At 33.2% G+C, this 19,713-nt stretch overlaps 1 protein-coding gene across 6 annotated transcripts in view; it reads right to left on the bottom strand.

The window, feature by feature from the left end:
- Positions 1-19,713, bottom strand: part of NEB (nebulin) — a 206,663-nt gene that overhangs the window by 62,215 nt on the left and 124,735 nt on the right. For all 6 annotated transcript variants that reach the window (XM_031960690.1, XM_031960684.1, XM_031960686.1 and 3 more), the window contains exons 88-111: positions 19,390-19,497; positions 17,539-17,850; positions 15,198-15,401; positions 14,761-14,865; positions 14,179-14,283; positions 13,754-14,065; positions 12,964-13,068; positions 12,286-12,384; positions 11,940-12,041; positions 11,657-11,764; positions 10,679-10,990; positions 10,005-10,109; positions 9,804-9,908; positions 9,339-9,443; positions 8,254-8,361; positions 8,033-8,146; positions 6,858-7,055; positions 5,732-5,836; positions 4,874-4,978; positions 4,679-4,783; positions 3,580-3,687; positions 2,170-2,283; positions 1,646-1,843; positions 653-757 (exon numbers count right to left, since the gene is read on the bottom strand). In XM_031960690.1, the coding sequence (XP_031816550.1) occupies positions 653-757; positions 1,646-1,843; positions 2,170-2,283; positions 3,580-3,687; positions 4,679-4,783; positions 4,874-4,978; positions 5,732-5,836; positions 6,858-7,055; positions 8,033-8,146; positions 8,254-8,361; positions 9,339-9,443; positions 9,804-9,908; positions 10,005-10,109; positions 10,679-10,990; positions 11,657-11,764; positions 11,940-12,041; positions 12,286-12,384; positions 12,964-13,068; positions 13,754-14,065; positions 14,179-14,283; positions 14,761-14,865; positions 15,198-15,401; positions 17,539-17,850; positions 19,390-19,497 (3,447 nt within the window). The remainder of the gene's footprint in view (positions 1-652; positions 758-1,645; positions 1,844-2,169; positions 2,284-3,579; positions 3,688-4,678; positions 4,784-4,873; positions 4,979-5,731; positions 5,837-6,857; positions 7,056-8,032; positions 8,147-8,253; positions 8,362-9,338; positions 9,444-9,803; positions 9,909-10,004; positions 10,110-10,678; positions 10,991-11,656; positions 11,765-11,939; positions 12,042-12,285; positions 12,385-12,963; positions 13,069-13,753; positions 14,066-14,178; positions 14,284-14,760; positions 14,866-15,197; positions 15,402-17,538; positions 17,851-19,389; positions 19,498-19,713) is intronic.

Below are 19,713 nucleotides of genomic sequence, written 5' to 3'. Positions count from 1 at the left end.
ACTTGAAGATGCTTGTAAACTGTTTTCTCTAGTATTTTAAAACCTTCTTCATGGAACCTGTGTCAATTTACTTGGTGAGTCTTTATTTCACCAGAAAAAATGGCCTTTAGCCAATCTTAGTTCACATGATCACACATTTCAAATTGTTGAAGCTTTATCAAAGGGCAAATTAACAAACCCCATCTACAGAGCATTTTATCAAGGCTTTCTGTGTGAGAAAGACCATAGCAAGACTTCATGGACTTGCGGGTTCTAAGGTCTGTGGCTCATCTAGTAAGTTCTTAGCCCTTCTCTTTAGTTCCAGCCAATTCTTCACATCATTTAGAGTTACTTAAATTTAAACTTATTAGGGGATCTCACTGCCTATGATAAGGCTGCATTTGCTGTTCCTAACTCTTGACCCAAGACCACAAAGATGATTTGTTTCCCTTCTTTCCTTTTAGACTAAGAGGTAATGGGAGAAAAGATAGATACTGGCATATTTTGGTGTGTGTGTATAAAATATACATTTATACATATATTTATGTATATGACATGCATGCAAAAACGTATGTGTATATATACAAATGCATATGAATATATATGTACCATATACATATTATACATTAATAAATATTCATATATTAATTAAGTCAAATTAAGTTAAACTTACATCATCACGCAGATCATAGGCATGTTTTGCATGAAGAATTTCAGGTGTGTCCCAGACGAAACAACCAATACCTTTCAGCCAATTGAGGTCATCCTTATAGACAATCTAAAGGGTTTCAACAGATGGGAAAAAATTCAATACATATATTCTTTCCCTCCTACTCTTCATTCTCCTGTTTTTTCCTTTTCCTTCCCCCTTTCATCCTTTTTATTATGTATATATTCACACACATATCTATAATATTTATGTATGTTATATATTTTTAAAGATAACAATAAGAATGATAGGAAGCATGATAAAGGGCATTGAGAGAAGGACTTGGACTAAATCTGATGCATTGACCTTGTGTGACTATGAGAAATCTTAAACTTTTAGTGTTCCTAAAACTTTCTAAGACTTTAAATTTAAAATGAGTTGATGATCTATATAAATACAGGGAGTGTTTATGCATAGTAGAAGTCCTCTCTACCACTAAACTCACAGGTCTTGAAGATTAATTAAATCAATTAAAAAATGAAAAACGCAAAAATTATTGTATTTCCTTCTCTCATAATGGTGCAAAGGATATCACATAAGTATTTGATATAGTAATTTTATTAACACAAAAGAATAGAGATCTTGGACGTAGATAAGAAATCAAGAACTGGAAGGAATCTTATAAGTCATTTAGTCCAATCCCATCATTTACTAATGAGGAAACTAGGACCAGGGAAATTTAAGTGCTTTCTCAGAGTCACATGTGTAGCAAAGTATCAGAGCTGAGATTTGGATTGAAATTTTGGGACATTAGATTCAACACTCTTTCTACTGTACCATGATCTCAAAAGATTACTTAGTCTACTTTTCCAAACAGGACAATACCTGAAGCTGGTCAGAGATTGAATAATAAATAAAGTTATTGATGAGTAGAGCAAGAGGAACAGAAACATAAGATACTGGTTCCACTTTATTTTGGGGGTAAACAATGATTTTACAGAAAACCAATGTGCTTACATCACTGATCTGATCTGTGACTTTCCTGACATGGCTATTGATCTTCAGGTCTGGGTGGCAGATCCATTCATGCAGATGGAGGCGATAATCAACTTCACTGACTTTCTTCTGGGTATCCTTGGCAGTCAAAAGCTCTACCATGTCTGGCACAATGTGAATTTTCATCTTATTCTTTTCATAGACAGATCTGTAGAGGCGCTGTGAAATGAAATAAAATAGTTCAATTTGATCAGAAAGCCCTGTGACAAGGGATTACATTCAGAAGCTCATTTTTCTTAGGATGCAGAAACTGGCGTGAGCACAGTACAATTAAAAGAAGATATTTAACCTCCAAAGTAAGCACTTTGCTGTCTAATTATAAGAATAGGGGAGGGAGGAAAGCAAATTAGAAGCTCTCCTAAATAGCATCTTCCATTGCATAAAATAGATATATACACTTTCCAAATAAGTTGTTTCCAATGTGCATTATATAGAGGTTTTCATTACTTGCTCTCACTTAAAGGACCACCTTTGGAATCACTCACATCAATGTTAAGTTTGCCCACTCGAAGACATCTTGCTGTGTTTGGATCATCATCAACGCTTCTTGGTAAAGTGTAGAGAGCTTTAAACTTCTCATACTCTTCACGATATTTGTTCTGCAGAGTGAAGACAAAGGAATTCAGATTTTAAGAGAACTGCAATACATTCTAAATTATATGGAATATGTACCACCATCCCATAGTCTTAAAGTCTTTGTTTCTATTGATATTACTATTAACAATATGCACAGTTAACTTCTGGATTTTAAGAAATAGACTGAAAACCTGAGACTCTTGATCATAAGTATTGTCTAATGCCTTTTATAAAATGTTCCAAATACTACACAGGAAAAGCTAACCTTTAAGGTAGTTTTCATGCATCCATTTTTTGTACTGCATATAATTCATATGACTTCTTATGAAGTCAATCAATAAACATTTAGTAAGTATTTTCTATATGCCAAGTAATATGATAAGCACTTTAATATCCTGTAATATATGGAATACTCTTCAATATACTGGAATACCTGTAATACTCATTGTTTTAAATAGCTACTTTATATAAAATATATAGTCATGGTTGCACCAACTGTGAGCAAAAGGATTGTGGATGCCACGCCAGGAAGTTATTATAGGAAAATGTTCAATATAAAAGGATCAATGTGTAGGATTATCCTTTCCAGGGCTGTGGGTGTTTATTATGCTGACTATTTATTTGTTTCTAATATTTCTACAGCTTGATTGTTTTTGTAGTCATATCTAGACATATGACTCATTCAGATCTTTAAAAAGCACAATTAAATTTTAATAAGTTTTTTTTATTATTATATGTGGTACAAATACCTGGTTTGAATGATTTTTTTAAAAAAAGGTCACTCAACTTTCCAACCAATTGGGTTGACATTACATGATCAATCTGCTATATTTATTGTTTTATTTATTTACTTTTATGATCACACAAAAACCTCTATCTTAGAAAAATAAACTATTTGTTATATGCTCTAACACCCTTTCCTCTCTAATTACTGTACTTTCCTATTAACACTATGTCACCAAAATAGTTCTTAAGAGTGAGAAAAGGAAAATGACACAGAAAGACTTGAGAGACTAAGTTTTTAAGTAAAAACTAGGAAGGAATGAATGTGTAAATAGCATCTTTGCTAAAAACCTTGAAAGCATAGTCTACTCCAGAAAGTACTGGAGAAAAATTTCTAGGCCACAAGCAATGTATCTGCCAACTTGCTTGCTCATCAATTAGTCAATCAAAAGACATTTTTAAAGCTTATGGGTAAATGCCTATAACTTGCCTCAAGAGTTAGTTTATCCCATAAGAATGGAAAATATATGTGGACAGTACAAAATAAAACTAGAAAAACATCAGTAGGGGTAAATATCAACTTTAAATGTACTCACGTGGCTAGCCAAATATTTTTGATTCTTTGCATGTGTCAGTGAGATTGTGTTGGTTGGTAATATGTAGCTTGTAGCTTTCACTTTTTCCCAAGCATCCTTGTAGAGATTCTGAAAAGTTCAAAGAATAAAATGTTATATCTGAAGATGTATCTTAATTTACATTTCTTATAAAAGCACAAATGTAGCTAGGCGGTATAGAGCAGGACTTCTTAAACTTTTTCCACTAACAACGCCTTTTCATCTGAGAAATCTTTACATGACCCTAGATATATAGATATATAACAAAGGTATATAACTCATTGATGATAAATCATCATTTCATGATCCTCATTTATAATAGGGTCATAACCCACAGTTTAAGAAGCTGAGCTAAAAGAGATAGCATGCTGGGCTTAGAGTCAGGATAACCTGGATATGAATCCTTCCTGCCTCAGACATTCAATAACTATGGGACCCTGAGTAAGTCATTTAACATATGTCTACTTCAGTTTCCTCATCTATAAGATGGTGATAATAATAGTAATTACAGTCCAGAGTTTTTGTAAGGATCAAATAAAATAATTTGTGTATTTGTAAACTTTAAAATTTGTAAATATATATTTGCAAATATTTTAGAAATAAAATTAAGCTCATAAGTGTTATTTTTATTATATTATAGCCTTCTTTTAATTTTAACCTCATTTGACCCCCTCTCTCCAGTCACTTCATCACTTTTAATAATTCAAGGATTCTATGAGACTATTAAATTTCAGTGTTGGTCTAAAAGGCTATTCAAAGAAGCAAAGAAAAGATCCTTGCTGATTATCAAAATCCTTGACTGAGAGGACAGGATAAGCTCTGGGTCAGGTCAAGGCTGAGTACATTCCTCTATATGAAGGACTGGATTTCTTCATCGAGCACAGTGCTACACACTCAATAAATTATAACCATGGGCTTTGGAACAGTGGGATCCTAGAGATTAAGATGATTTATGGACAGAAGCAGAGATAGGAAAGACTGAAAAAAAGAAAATTTAGACCAAAGCTCTTCCCTCTCTTCACCAAGTTTCTCCTCATCTTAAAAAGCATAAAGTGAAAAAAAAAAAAGCAATCCAACTCACATTGCTAAAAAGACTCTTTAGATTCTTGGTTCTGTCATAATCCACTGTTTCTAGAACTGTGGTGTATTTGTCCTTGATCTGATGATAATTTTCTTTATATTTCACCTGCAAACAGAAAATGTTATTTATTTCCATTATTTAAAAAGTAGCAAACAGGTTAAGATCAGGATAGAAGAAACGTGAAAGGCAACCTACCTCACTGGCATTAATGCCACTCTGGACGGCAGTCACATAAAGCGGTGTATCTGTGACCAGATTGTAGTTCTGTAAATTATCTTTACCTGCCGCTGTATATTGTAGCTATAAGAGAAAGATAAAACATATGGAAAGTGAGAACAACAATGTTAGTAGCCGGCAATATGATCAAAGCTATGTTTTTCACATAATATTTGATTTAGATATCAAATTGTGAGGTACATAAAATGTGTTTTCTACAGCTTCATGAGACCTTTCTTTTCCCTTCCCCAAAGTCAAAATTTCCCTTTCTAGTAATTTCTTAGGCATATTGGTGCTGTGGAATGATAATAATTTACTGAGTTATTCTCCACCCTCCACATCCACACAACAGAATAATATAATTCTATTTTAATCTCATATTAAAACTTTAACTGCTGAAGTCAAATCAGAGACTAAAGATGAAAATTTCAAGCACTGTTGGGATAAACCAGGAAGAAAAATTTTTGGGAGGAGTTCTTTAGCTTCCTCTTAAATAATTACCTTTACATAAAAAATAGAGATCTTTGTATTTTAGGGAAAAAAAACACTGAACTAGGAATTCGATTGCCTGGGTTTTGATTTCATCATTGTTTTTATTAGCTAGATTATGTTATCTACCTTCATTACCCCTTAATTTCTACATCAGTTAAAGAGGACTAAGGATAGATGGTTTGTCTACCTCACTGGACTACTGTGAAGCTGAAGAGATAATGAATGTGAAAAGACTTTGTAAACTCAAGATCACAAAAAAGAAAGGGATTGTTGTTATTTTTTAAAAGTTAACAAATACCAACAATGCTTTTTTTTGATCCGCAATCTTTCAGGGAGGTTACCTACCTGACTTTGGAGATCATAGGATTTTTTAGCATGGAGGATTTGAGGTGTATCCCAGACATAGCATCCAATTCCTCTCAGCCAGTTCAAGTCATCTTTATATACATTCTGTTTGAGGGAAAAGGGTAGAAAGCAGCAATTGTCAGTTTATCTACAATAGTTCATTTTAACATCTTTATATCAATTCAGATTCAGATTATTCAATAGGCCTACTAAACACAAATTAAAGAATTCCAGAGTGTAAAGGCTTCTAAACATTAGGATCAGTCAATATGCATTTATTAAATACCTTTTATGTGCCTGGCTTTGTGCTAGGCATTGTTTTGTTTTGTTTTTTAATCCCTGGCCACAAGAACTCACAGTCTAATGGAAGACTGTTGGTTTTGGATAATTAAGGGAAATAAAGAATTAAACTTGACTATTTTCTTTCCTGATCAGAGGGATTTCATCTTTATTGCTTGGAGATCTTCATGGAAGAAATTAGGATTCAACAGGACTCTCCCACTTCCTCTTTCTGGTTCTGAGATTGAATTTAATTTTTATTAATAGTAGAGAAGACTAGCTCAAGTACTAAGAGCTCCCAAGGCCCAGTTAGAAGAGCAATACAAATCCTATGCAAGATTCCATAAGAACTAGGACTAAAAAGAAAATGGCAAAGAAGTGCATATAGGAATATTTCATCTTTTTGCCTTTCATTAAATATTTCTGGCAACTTACTAAGGACCGGAGAGAATTCTCATTATGAATATCCTATTGCCTAGTTTAAGGAAAGGAGGAGCGTGTTGGGAGTCCCAGGTTATTGGTGTCCAGGGTTCCCAGAGGATCTTAATCTGACCCTACTTGTATTATTATATAAGGGCTCCTGAGTGAGGACCTCTCCACCTGTAGAAGGTCAGATGCATCCTGACATAAACATAGAGGAGAGGACTTGGCCATTCCAAAGAAAAGCCCTATAGGGACCAAACGCCCATATCAAAGAGGTCTTTTTTACCCACTTTGTGTTCCAGATCACTTTGTGTCAAAGCATAGACATCAAATGAGAATAAGAATACATGATTATTGGGTGGACAAATTAGAACTAGGAGTCAGTGAAATGTTACCCATGAATAGTATTTATAAAAATACATACATCACTCAAAATCTCCTGGGCATTTCGGGCACGAATGATATTGGGTTCTTCTGGTAGAGATGTCCATTGGTGAAAGTAATGGCGATACTCCAGGTCACTAAGGATATATTGGCACTTTTTAGCCAATACATGATTCATCATGTCATTGGGAATATGCACATTGGCTTTGGTGTCTTCATAATGTCTTCTGTAGTTCAGCTAAAGGACATTAATTTTTTTAAAAGAAGGAATTAAAATGTTAGAATACTTACCCACATTGAAACCTTAATTATAACATAGGTCAGTGTCTTTAAAATAGGAAGATATTTAATAGATTAATTATCAATTGTGGGAAAGGACATTAATGTTTTTAAAAAAGAAGGAATTAAAATGTGTTAGAATACTTAGCCACATTAAGACCTTAATTATAATATAGGTCAGTGTTTTTAAAATAGGAAGGTATTTAATAGACTAATTATCAATTTGTGGAAAAAAACTAATTCCTTTTCTTTTAGCCTCTTTTTCTTCTTCATGGGTAACTAAATAATTCATTTCAATTTAATTTAACAAACACATATTAGGTACTAATTATATGCAAGACATTGTGTTAATTGCTGGAGGTTCAAAAATAGAAATGAAGTAGTCCTTTAAGTTAGTTACCTTCAAGCAATGAACATTCCTACTGGAGGAATATGAAGAGATAAGTAAATACAAAATAAATACAAGGTCTTTTGGGGGGTAGGTAGAGATCAGGAAGGACATTTATAGCAGATCTAGCAGGTAGTATCTTTAAAGTGAGAAACTGTTACTACAGATACACAAAAAAAACCACTGTGGAAAATGAAGGTTTTTTTCCCCCCCGAAAATAGAACTAAATGAATAGCATATATAATGACTAAACTACACTAAACGAAAACAACACTAAAAGGCATCTCAATTGCAGTTGATTCCAGTGAATAATCTTGGTTCCAGAGGACTGATGATGAAATACTCCTTCCACTCTACATGTGAAGAATTGGAGCTCACTTTTGTTGGTTAATTTTTCTAAACTATTTACTTGTTAGAAGGGAGGATCAAATGGGGAGCACATCAAGAAATGACATTTTGATGTGCTACAACTCAGAAGGCATCAGGAGAAAGTAAAAATTAGAAAGAAAAATTTTAAGGAAAACAAAATGGTATCTTTTCTTACTTACCGCACTCCTCATTTTCTGGAAATCCAAAGAATGAATAACAGCAGGGAATTCACTGATGTGTTTTCCAGCCAGGTAATGACCCTTCTGCTTTTCATATACTTCTTTGTATTTAAGCTGTGAAGCATTAACACCATTAAGAATTGCTGAGCATATTCTTACTAGTCAGTCTTTCCCACTAAAAGATGCACACAGATTTTAGAGCAGAAAAAAATCATACTGACCAGGCTATTCACATAGTCAGCATTTTTGGCACCAACAATTGGGATGTAGCGCTCATCCAAGGTATAGCCGTAGGCTTTGCTTCCTTCCCAGGATCCTTTGTACAATATCTATGCAAGGAAAATATGGGAAGATTTCAATAAGAGAAAACATGCATACATTAGAGAAAACAAGATACATAAGATAACCAAGAGACTAGAACCATGTTGTATAATATACTTATGTCAGAAGTAAGGTTAAAGCAGATTTCTAGGATTTTGGCACTATAGTCTGTGTTACAGATGGGGTTCTCAAATTAAGATTCATGAATTTGGACTTTTAAAAATATTTTAATAACTTCATTTCACTATACTTTCTTTCTTTTGTAATACTCTGTATTTTGTGTATTAAAAATTCGTCTGAGAATGGGTTCATAAGCTTAACCAGACATGGGCAGAGGTCTATAAAATTTTAAAAAATAAGTTTGAGAACTTCTGACTATATACATGGTAGGCATGATAAGTAAATCAAATTAACAAAAGTTGAGGAACTTTATAATGAGTAGTATAAGAGATTGTAGATTTTTAGAACTAAGGAATCTTAAAGATAATAAAAGCCAATCCCCTTCAGTTTACAGAGAAGAAAACTGAAGCTCAAAGAACTTAAGTGATTGGTCTAAGGTCACATAGCTAGGATTTGAGAGATCTGAGAAGGTTAGATGAAATTATCTGTAAAGTTTTTTCAATTCTAAATTGATGGTCACATGAAGAATAGTTTAACCAATTTACTTACTTCAGCTGTTAAGTAAATGATCAACTACCTATGTCATAAATGACTCTAGACTCTAGGTTGTTTTTACTAGGTTAGTAATGAGTGCTGTCTGAAGGATTAACTCCTATCCTGGACAGAATGAGTTGTTATTAACTCGTGTCACTTTGTCCCATAGGACAAAAATTAATATGTATCTCTCTAAAACAAGGAAACTTCTCTGTTGAGAAGAAAATGGAGCCTTAAAATATAATCAGTTAAGATTACAAATATTGACATGAGCTTAATATTGAATATGAATTATATTATAAAGAATTATAAATTCTAAAACAGTTCTTACTGTACTATAGAGTTTGGCCATATCTCTGGAGTGGGATAGATGTGGAGTATCTGCAGAACCAATAAACTTGCCCTTTTGCCGGTTAAACGTTTCTTTGTATTTCACCTAATGAAAAGAAAAGTTACCTGTTAAGACAAGTACACCTTTGATTTTCTATAGGGCTTAGCATTAGTATTTAGCCTAACATCTAAAACAAGAGTAAAACTCATTCATAAACATCAATCTGGCTTCATTTAAAATGAGGTTCAGCTGATTAAAAAAAAAATGTCTTGGAGAAAAGCATTGCTCTTGTCTAAAAATAAAAAAAAAATGCTAGTGATTTTGTAAGATTTTTCAAAATAATTACTTGATATAGTTTTCATAAGTAATATTTTAGATAATACAATCAGCGTGAAAATTATTAAGGCCTACGAATAGGCAATTGAACTATGCAGCTTACTTCCAGTTAGTCAAAAGGATACTTACATCACTCTGATTGACTGAGTTAATCTTGGCTAGAACAATCTCTGGAGGATCAACCACACTTGTATAGTTAGGATAATTATCAAGAGCATCTTTCTTATATTTTATCTGTAATGGAATGGAACAGATTAAGATGAATTGATCCTCTTTATAAATTAAAGATATGATATTGTTAATTATAAGTTCACAGGATGCTTCACTTACCTGGTTCACCATTTCTTGGTTCTTTGTTACCCTCACATGTTCAACAGAATCCAGTGGTATCCAACCAATACCACGGAGCCACTCTAAATCTGCTTTATAGACATTCTAAAGCCAAAAGAGAAAAAAAGAGATATGTATTATGTAGACATAAATGACCAAGATATTCCTCTCCAGGCTGTATCCCTATCTCTGCAGACTTCCTATTATAAAAATCTCTTCATCCTGGAAACTAACTCTATTTTACACATTTCACATAATAGAAATCTTCTCTGTGCCTATGGCCTCTTCCTCTGAGATGTGAAACTTCATTTTAAGGAAAATATCTAGACTAACTGTGTTTTATTCCTTTCCAGGATGCATTCCTGACTCTTTGGACTTTCTCTATCATTCTTTTCCCTCTCCCTCTGCCATTCAACTTCCTTTCTAAAATTCTATCCATCCATCTATCCATCTATCTATCTATCTATCTATGTTTATGAATATATTCCTGTTAGGTATTCTTTTTGATTATCTATCATTATCCACATTAGCAGTTATGGAATAGAAAAAGGCAGAGATAATTTAAAATCAACGAGAATTTTTTAAAAATTATATTTTATTTTTAAATATAGTAAAAAATTTTATATATGCAGGTAATTGAGAATGGGTTAAATGAAAAGCATTAAATCACTTACATCACTTTGTAGATCATAGGCTTTCTTTGCTTGAATGACATCATTCTGGTCTGGGTGACATGTCCACTGATGCAAGTAATTCCGGTAATCTATATCACTTACAAGGCTCTGACCTTGTTTGGCTGCCACAACAGACACAATATCAGGAGGGATGTTGATTTTGGATTTGGTTTTGTGATAGTCCTTTTTGTATAGTCTGTCATTCTGGATCTCTCCTGCATGCTCAAACCAAACTAGTTTGGGATCATCTCTCATGGTAGGAACGCCAACATAATGACCTCTTTGCTTAACATGTTCAGCCTTATATTTGAGCTGTTGGGAGAAAAGATACAGTCATCTCATAATTATTATTTGTAGTAATTACTCTGTAATTATTAATTATAAGACCCCAAATTGCCTGGTATGGAAATTTTAGCAAAGCAAAAGAAAAAAGTGCAAGTAGGTGGCATAGTGACATTGACCTAAAATGCAATCTCAGACATTTGACACTTACTAGCTGTGTGCCACTGGGCAAGCCACTTGACCTCAATTGTCTTGCCCACCAAAAAAGGATAATGGGGGCAGGAAGATGAAGTGTCACAAATATTAGTTTTTAAAGATTCCCCAGGAAGAATAAGAAATATATGGGACCATGAAAAAAGAAAAAAAAATAGCCTTGGTTCCAATTCTTTTTTTTTTAATTTTTAAAGCTTTTTTATTTTCAAAACATATACAAGGATAATTTGACAACATTGACCTTTGCATAGTCGTGTGTTTCAGATTTTCTCCTCCTTCCCCCCACCCCATTCCCTAAATGGCAAGCAATTGGTTCCAGTTCTTGATGGGGAAGCAAGAAGAAGGTCAAGTTGGGACTATGTGAGTTAAAAAAAAAACAACAAACAAACCAAAAAACCCTCAACACTCCCCAAAGTACAAAGTATAGTATTTCCCATGATAAGGGATAAGATTTCCAAGAATACTCAAGTAAGGATATATTACCTCGCTTTGGACATCACTAGAGTGATGAGCATGGACAAAGGGAACAGCATCTGGAGGCAGAATATAACCTGTGGCTTTCTGTTTCTCCCAGCCTTCCTTGTAGAGATACTAAAGAACAGAATGCAGCAACAACAAAAATTGGTTAAAACCAGAAATTCAAAGTAGTAGGAATGTTCATAAGATGAAATATCACTGATGAATTCATATTGATACTTGAGATCAGATTGTACAAATGATTATCAATAAATCTACAGTTAGCTATCCATAACAAATACAGACGTACCTGGTCCAGTATCCTAGCTGCTTCTTGAGCAGTGTGTAGTAGTGGTGTTTCAGTTAGGGTATACTTTGATTTGATATCATTCCAATTTTTGCGATATTTAATCTAAAAAAGAATATTTGTGAAATAAGGCATTTAAAATTGAGAAGGATACTAGAAAGGATTATAAGTTTCAAAAAATTCTCAGCAATTTGGTTCAGGGAAATCAAACTCAGGCATCTATATTAGAAAACAAATACAAGGAGGTAGATAAACTTTGGGTAGAGATTACAAGAAGAGACATATTTATCAATAAGAGAGACCACAAATTGATATCATTTTTTAATTTTATGAAATAAAATAATCTTACATCATTTAGGATCTCGCCACTTTGTTTGGCTGTCACATAATCCACTCGGTCATCCACAGGAGTAAAATTGAGTGTTTCAACTTTGGTCCGATATTTGTGCTGCAGAAAAAAAAATAGTGTGAGGCAAAGCATATGGCACTCTAAATAGAAGAAAGTATATGTTCTTGTTTTTTTTATCTATGCTAATCACTAAAGGTATCAGGTTTCTAAGTGAGGCATATATTGAGATGGTGTTTTCTTGGCACTTTGGCCCTCTTATTTTGATATTTAGAAAGAGAACACTCAACATAGACACAGAATCCACTATTTTTGTTTAGCAACTTCACTTCCACCTTAATTCCTGCAATGTCCTGAAATTCTAACTTGTTTGGAAAGTCACTGTGAACACTTTATCCCAAGAAAAATGTTACTGTAGAAATGACAGTTTTATTATCTATAGAATCCCCAGGGGAAACATGTATGCCATGAATTAGATCAGGTATTTCATCTGACCATAAATAATCAAATGTGACAGAGATAGGACAGGATCATTTTGGATGTGTGAGTCTAAATCAAATAAAAGTGTTTTTAATTTGTGAAATGGCCTGTGGGGGTATTGAAGATTGGATAATGCAGATCAAACTATTTCAATGCTCAACTTCTTGTGAAAAATGCTTAATAGTGATGGAAAATCGTTACCTCACTAAAGATATCTGCAGCATGTTTGGCGTGATTTACTGAAACGGAGTCATTTGGCATCCACCCAATTCCCTTCAACCATTCCAAGTCTGCTTTGTAAATCACCTGTGGAGATAAAAAACAAATGATAAGGTCAGTAATTTTTTTGTCCCCTACCAATATTTCACAAGAATCATTTCCCCCTTTCCATGGGACTAAAGAAAAAAAAATTACTCAATTATTATATATGTTTCTTTCTAAATACCCCTTTTAGGTTGCATGTAGTATTCATTTTTCCTCCCAAGCTACAAAAAGTTATCCTTGTAGGCATTCTCTTTGACATGATACAATCAAGGAATATTTTTCTAGTGCCATTTGTATCTATTATAAGTTGGAATATCTCTTTGACTTTCTTGATTTCACACCCACATCTGTTGCAGGCAACTATAATAATCAATAATAATGAGCATTATTGCAGCACTTTAAGGTTTCCAAAAGGTTTTTGTGTTTGTTATCTCATATTATCACCTTTACAACTGGACTAGAACATCAAAGCGCATACTAAAAGAAAATGAAAGAAACATGTAAAATGGTCCTTTTGAACTGACAGAGAGAACCTTGTGTTTTATAGGGATAGAAATGTTAAAGTTAGATAACAATAAAGAAACTATCTTTGTATATTATAGGTTAACAAATGGGCAGACTATTAAATTAATCTCTTCAACTTCTAATACCCAACTGTATAATATGTACCTATTGGGTGACATGGCAAAATACCAGAATAAAGAAAGTTGAAATGTAGCAAACTTACATCACTCTGTAGTTCATAGGCTTTCTTTGCTTGAATCACATCATTCTGGTCTGGCAGACATGTCCATTCATGAAGGTAATTATGGTAATCCACATCACTAACCAGGGCCTGACTTTTTTTAGAATGTATGATAGAAAGCATATCCTCTGGACTTTTGAACTTGGTCTTCCACTTGCCCCAGTCCAGCCTGTATTCTCTATCATTCTGAAGTTTGTCTGCTATCAAGGCCCAGCGAATCTTGTTATCATCTCTGGCAGTCAGGGTTCCCACATAGTGACCCTTCTGTTTTTCATGGTCCAGTTTGTATTTATACTAGGGAAGAAATGAATGGGCATAATTTGAATCACAAAAAACTTTTCTCACATACTTATGGGACTTGTCTAGATGAAAATAAAAAGAGAGAATCCCCCAAAATTCATTCTTACGTCACTGGCAATCTCTCTGGAGGCCTTGGCAGACTGGATTGGAATGGCATCTAGTCTCACATCACAGCTCATTTTCATTTCATCCCAGCCTTCTTTGTAGAGTTTCTTAAGCAAAGGAAATACATAGCATTAGTATGCATCATATTTGGAAATTACTCCTAAAAATTAGCCCATATTCCAAGGACTCTCAAAAAGATGTAAACATTCAAATCATTGAATAATAGTATTCTTTCTTTGAGTCAATGTACATTTTTCACAATATCTCATATAAGCTTAGGAAATCCTTGTGGGAAATGAAAGTAGTATTTCTCTTCATCTACTTTATCCTTATTCCTTTTTTCCCTTTATCCTCACTGTTACAGCTAAATAGCATCAAAAATAGTATGCCAAGCAATTCATTAAGGGGAGGAAGGAATATGTTGTTTATTTTCTGACTTCCAGTTAACTCCTGTGAACAATCAATCTTCTCACCATTGACTCTAGGGATTTTGTAACCAATTGTTCTTAAAGTACTCCTTGAAGTAGTATAACAAGATCAAAATGGTCATTTTTCAAACGTGACAAAATTACTAATGTACTTACATTGCTCATATTAAGAGCATTTGCTCTGGCCAGGTTAATTTCTGGTGTATCTGGCATGATATGGATTGAAGTTTTGTCTTTGTCCCAAACTTCTCTGTACTTGGGCTATAAGAAGAAAAAAAGACAACAAATGAAAATCACTTTGAAAATGGATAGCATTTTCAATTCTATTATATATATATATATATATATATATATATATATATATATTTCTGCAATGGATGCAAATAAATGTCCTTCATTTAGCATGAAATCTGAATGATCACTTTGAATTGTAATTCACAGACCTAGATAATTAATTGCATGTCATATTATTATCATTAATGCTTGTTGGGTTTTTAAATAGGCATTATTTGACAATGGCAATAAATTACTTGGTTAAATATTTTCTATACTTAACTAACTTTACGATATGATATGATAACATAGCAACTTACAATACTGATGTTTTCAGCATTTGCCTTAGCAAGGACAACTTCAGGAGTGTCAACAATACTCGTATACTTAAGGTCCTTCACAGGTGTCCGGTAGACACTGTCACACAAAATCTCCTGGGCATTCTTGACTCTCAATATCTCAGGAGAACCTTCTGGCATCCAGCCAATACCTCGCAACCATTCCAAGTCAGCTTTATAGATGGCCTAAGAGAAAATAAGGAATAAGTTGTCTTCTCTTGTATTTGTATTGTATTCTAAACATCTAAACAATGGAAATGCCCCATATAATAAAAAATGCACAATATTCAATATATCCCCATATAATGAAAGATGTGTAATATACAATACATATATATGTAAATGAATATATATACATATATACACACATATATAGCAAAAATGCTTTTTATTGTGAATAATTCTTTTGTAAGAGTCTGATTTGGGATGCTTAGGAGTTTTTGATTTCTTAGAAATCTCAGTCCTTTAATCTCAACTTTTACTGGATGTGTTCATTTAACTAGTAACTAAATTGAATGGGTTTTTAGAATAGCACTGATTGTCTATAATTGCAGAGAAAGGCAACCATTTGAAGAGTCTTTCCCCAGTACCATAATTCTTGGTTACAACTGACTTAACCAAAATTTTAAGTTACCAGCAGAGTACTGGGAATTGGTCCCTTATATCAACACCCTTAAAAAAAACATCACCACATAGGCAGTATTTCTATGTCTATTGTGGGAATTCTTCCACTTCAAATTACTTTGTATCTGCTTGTGCATAGATATATTCTCTAATAGAATGTAACCTCCTCAAGGGCAGGGAATGTTTCTTTCTTTTCTTTTCTTTTCTTTTTTTTTTTTTTTTTTGCCTAGATATCTCCAGTGCCTAATAAATTAATAAACAATAAATAAATGCTGCATTGAAAATAAATATGTTTTTTTCCTAAATTATGTGGTCTGCCAGATAACTTCAATCAAACAATATCAGATGATATCATATTGGATATTGGTTTTAAAAAGCTCATATTTTGTATTTGTTAGTGGTAGTTAAAGTGATAAGATGCAAATGAAATAAGTAAATAGTGAAAGCAACATTACACCTTAAAAAGGAAGTATATTATTTTTTCTTTTTTGGAGTATTCTTGATCCTATAGGCCCACCTCCCAGGAAGACAATCTTCTCAAAAATACAGATCATATCTTTTGCTTTTTTTGGTACTTCAAGTTCATGACTGATAAAGATTCAATAAGAACCATAAAGAATCATAGAAATTTAGAGCTGGAAAAGATCCCAATGACTATATAGTCCAACATTTACCTAAAAAAAAGAATCACCACTTCAAAAAACCCTCAAATCAACCTTCCAGCTTCTAAATTACTATAATATATGTAAACAATAATTGAACTATTCAATTTCGAAGTTCCTCAGGAAAAAGGATTGATTTATCTCTGGGCTCTAACAAGAGAGAATCCCCATTCCTTCCAGGGGCAATCCCTTCCACTCACAGATAACTCTAATTGTTTAGAAATTTTTCATGACCTTAATCTTAAATTTACCTTTTTGTAACTTTAACCTATTACGTTTGTGCTACCTACTGAGGTCAAATAGAACAAATCTAATTCATTACTTAGCAATCTTTCTCTAATACTAGTTATACTGAAGTTTGAGAGAGTTAAATTTAGAACAAATAAAAATAACTATTAAGATTCACAATAAATAGTAATTTATGGAAATCGTTATTCCCAAGAGATGGCATAGAATACAAATATAAGTAGATTTTGAAAAGTCTTCTATAAATTAATATATGATTAAGACCAAAAAAGATATATATATATATATATATACTTAATTTTATGTTATCTTAGTAATGTTTTGTGAGAAGACCAACAATTAAATATTTAGCAATCTCCATAAACAAGTCCTTAACATTTAAAATATGAGAATAGTCAAGCTATGATGAAATTATCACACCATATTTATCCATGATACATATTTCATGGATACATAGAAATAGAAAGTTGAAATTTCATTAATAAGTGAATTTATTGAATTAGTCATGGCACTACCTAAAAAATTAGTATTGCCCTTAATTCCCACCACTGAATAGGTCAGGAGCGGGAGATAATTTTAGATTAAGGAAAACAACTGATCCAATTGGTAAAAAGATTGAAAAGCCCAAAGTGAAATTCTTCTATAGATTAAGTTTTCTTGGATTATTATAGTATTCCCCAAACTATGGGGAAAGTCTTAAAGATTAAAAACTTCTTTGGATCTAAATTAAATCTGCCTCTTTTAGTTGTTCCCATTAGTGCTCTTTAATGGAGGGAAACCTGCGTACTTACATCACTTTGCAGGTCATAAGCCTTCCTGGCTTGGATCACATCATTCTGATCAGGAAAGCATGACCAGTGGTGGAAGTACTGACGGTAGTCCACATCACTCACTAATGCCTGGCCCTCTTTGGCAGCATTGATGGACACCATGTTCACTGGTATAGAGATTTTGGCCTTGTTGTCATTGTAAGCCTTCTTATACAATCTGTCATTCTGCATTTTCAACACCTGAGCAGCCCAAGAAAGCTTGGGGTCTTCCTTTGCAGTGCGACATCCAATGTAATGACCTTTCTGTTGCTCATAAGCAGATTTGTAGAGATACTGTAGGCACAAAGGAAAAAAAAGAAGTTATTTTTACACAAATCTCATTGCTTCTAGGAAGGCTTTCCAGATTAACCCTCTATCAATTCTTTACTTGGCACATTTTTGTCAATTTTAACCTTTATCCTTTAATATTCATTCATTTACTGTTTTGTCATTTCCATCACCTCATTCTATGCATGTTGGACAGAATTGTGGAATTTGAAGGTTAGAAATATATATATTTGTGTGTGTATATATATATATATATGTATATAGATGTGTGTATATGTATATACACACATCTATATACATATAATATATAGTACATATAGTACAATGCAAGCACAAAAAGTATTCCCAGTGTAATATATATCCACCAAGTGGTCATTCAATTTCTTCTTAATTGTTTCCAAAAAGGAGGAATCGACCACCTCTAGATATAACCCATTCCCCTTTTAGCCATCTTTAATTGTTAGAAAGTCTTTATTGATCTCAAGATGAATCTTCCTTAAAATACTTGAATTACTTGAATATAGTTACCATTTCCCTCTAAGTCTTTTCCCCCCTTCCCCCAAGTTAAAGATGCCCATTTCTTTCAGTTGATTCTCCATATGTATATTTTATCTTCCATAACTGGATAGAGGCCATGGTGCATTGAATTCATGTCAGATGTACCCCAAAGGAAATTCTTTTTCAGATATAAGTTGGACTATATGGCTATTTAAGATCCCTTCCAACTATGAAATTCCATGATTTTTTCTCAGCTTCAACACTTTGTATTTGTGCGACAATAAGTAAGTTACTTAATCTTCTAAAACTCAGCTTCTCTGTCTATAAAATGGGGGTAACAATTATTGCACCACCTAACCCATAGAAAGTGTTGGAAAGAAAGTGATTTGTTATCTTTAAATTACTTTATTCTTTTTTTTTTTTTTTTTTTTTTTTTTTTGCTGAGACAATTGGGGTTAAGTGACTTGCCCAGGGTCACACAGCCAGAAAGTGTTAAGTGTCTGAGACCAGATTTGAACTCAGGTCCTCCTGACTTCAGGGCTGGTGCTCTATCCACTGCTCCACCTAGCTGCCCCTACCTTTAAATTACTATAATAAATGTAAGTGATTACTATATTTCTTTAGGAATTCCTCAGAATAAGAATTGATTTTTCTCTGAGGTCTAAATCCAGTCTCTCCTCCCCATGCTCTTTAGTGTAGTGTTCCACATCCAGTCAGTATTCAATAAATAGTTAATAATTAGCTGACACTGAGAAGATATTAGAAAATAAGTGATTATATTTAAATATAATAAATGGAAATTTGACAGCAACGAGGGTCCTTTTGAATATTTGTTGGATTTGGGACTTGATCACACTGTACCAATGACAGTGAAAGATCTGCCTACATTTTATTTTAATGCTAATTGGAAAGGCATCAAGTCGGACATTACTACAAGTTTAAATTGACCAATATTTAAATTTGCCAATAAAATTTTGGATTTTTTTCTTAGATAAGCATGGGAAAGGCCTTATTCAGAAATGACAAGGAAAAGGGCAGAGCTTTTACCTCACTAGCAATGTCTCTTGAAGCTTTAGCGTGCTTAATTCCAATGGCATCTGCTCGTAGGTCATAAGCTTTCATCTTGACATTTTCCCAAGCTTGCTGATATTGTTTCTGAAAAAAAGGAATCACCATAACACAATCATTTTGCAGAAAATATCCATAGACAATATTTACCAAGACATATTCAAGGAAACAGGCATTATATTTTTAAACTAATGTCTGAAGATTATTTATGGCCTTGTTTCAATTTGAGCTTGAGATATAACAAATTTGTAATAACACAAAATGTCTCCTTATAAGAATGGAGTTATGTTATTTGATTTTATT

This window comes from Sarcophilus harrisii, chromosome 3 (genome assembly GCF_902635505.1).
Source record: "Sarcophilus harrisii chromosome 3, mSarHar1.11, whole genome shotgun sequence".
NCBI lineage: Eukaryota > Metazoa > Chordata > Mammalia > Dasyuromorphia > Dasyuridae > Sarcophilus > Sarcophilus harrisii.
This window is presented reverse-complemented; position numbering and strand designations above follow the sequence as displayed.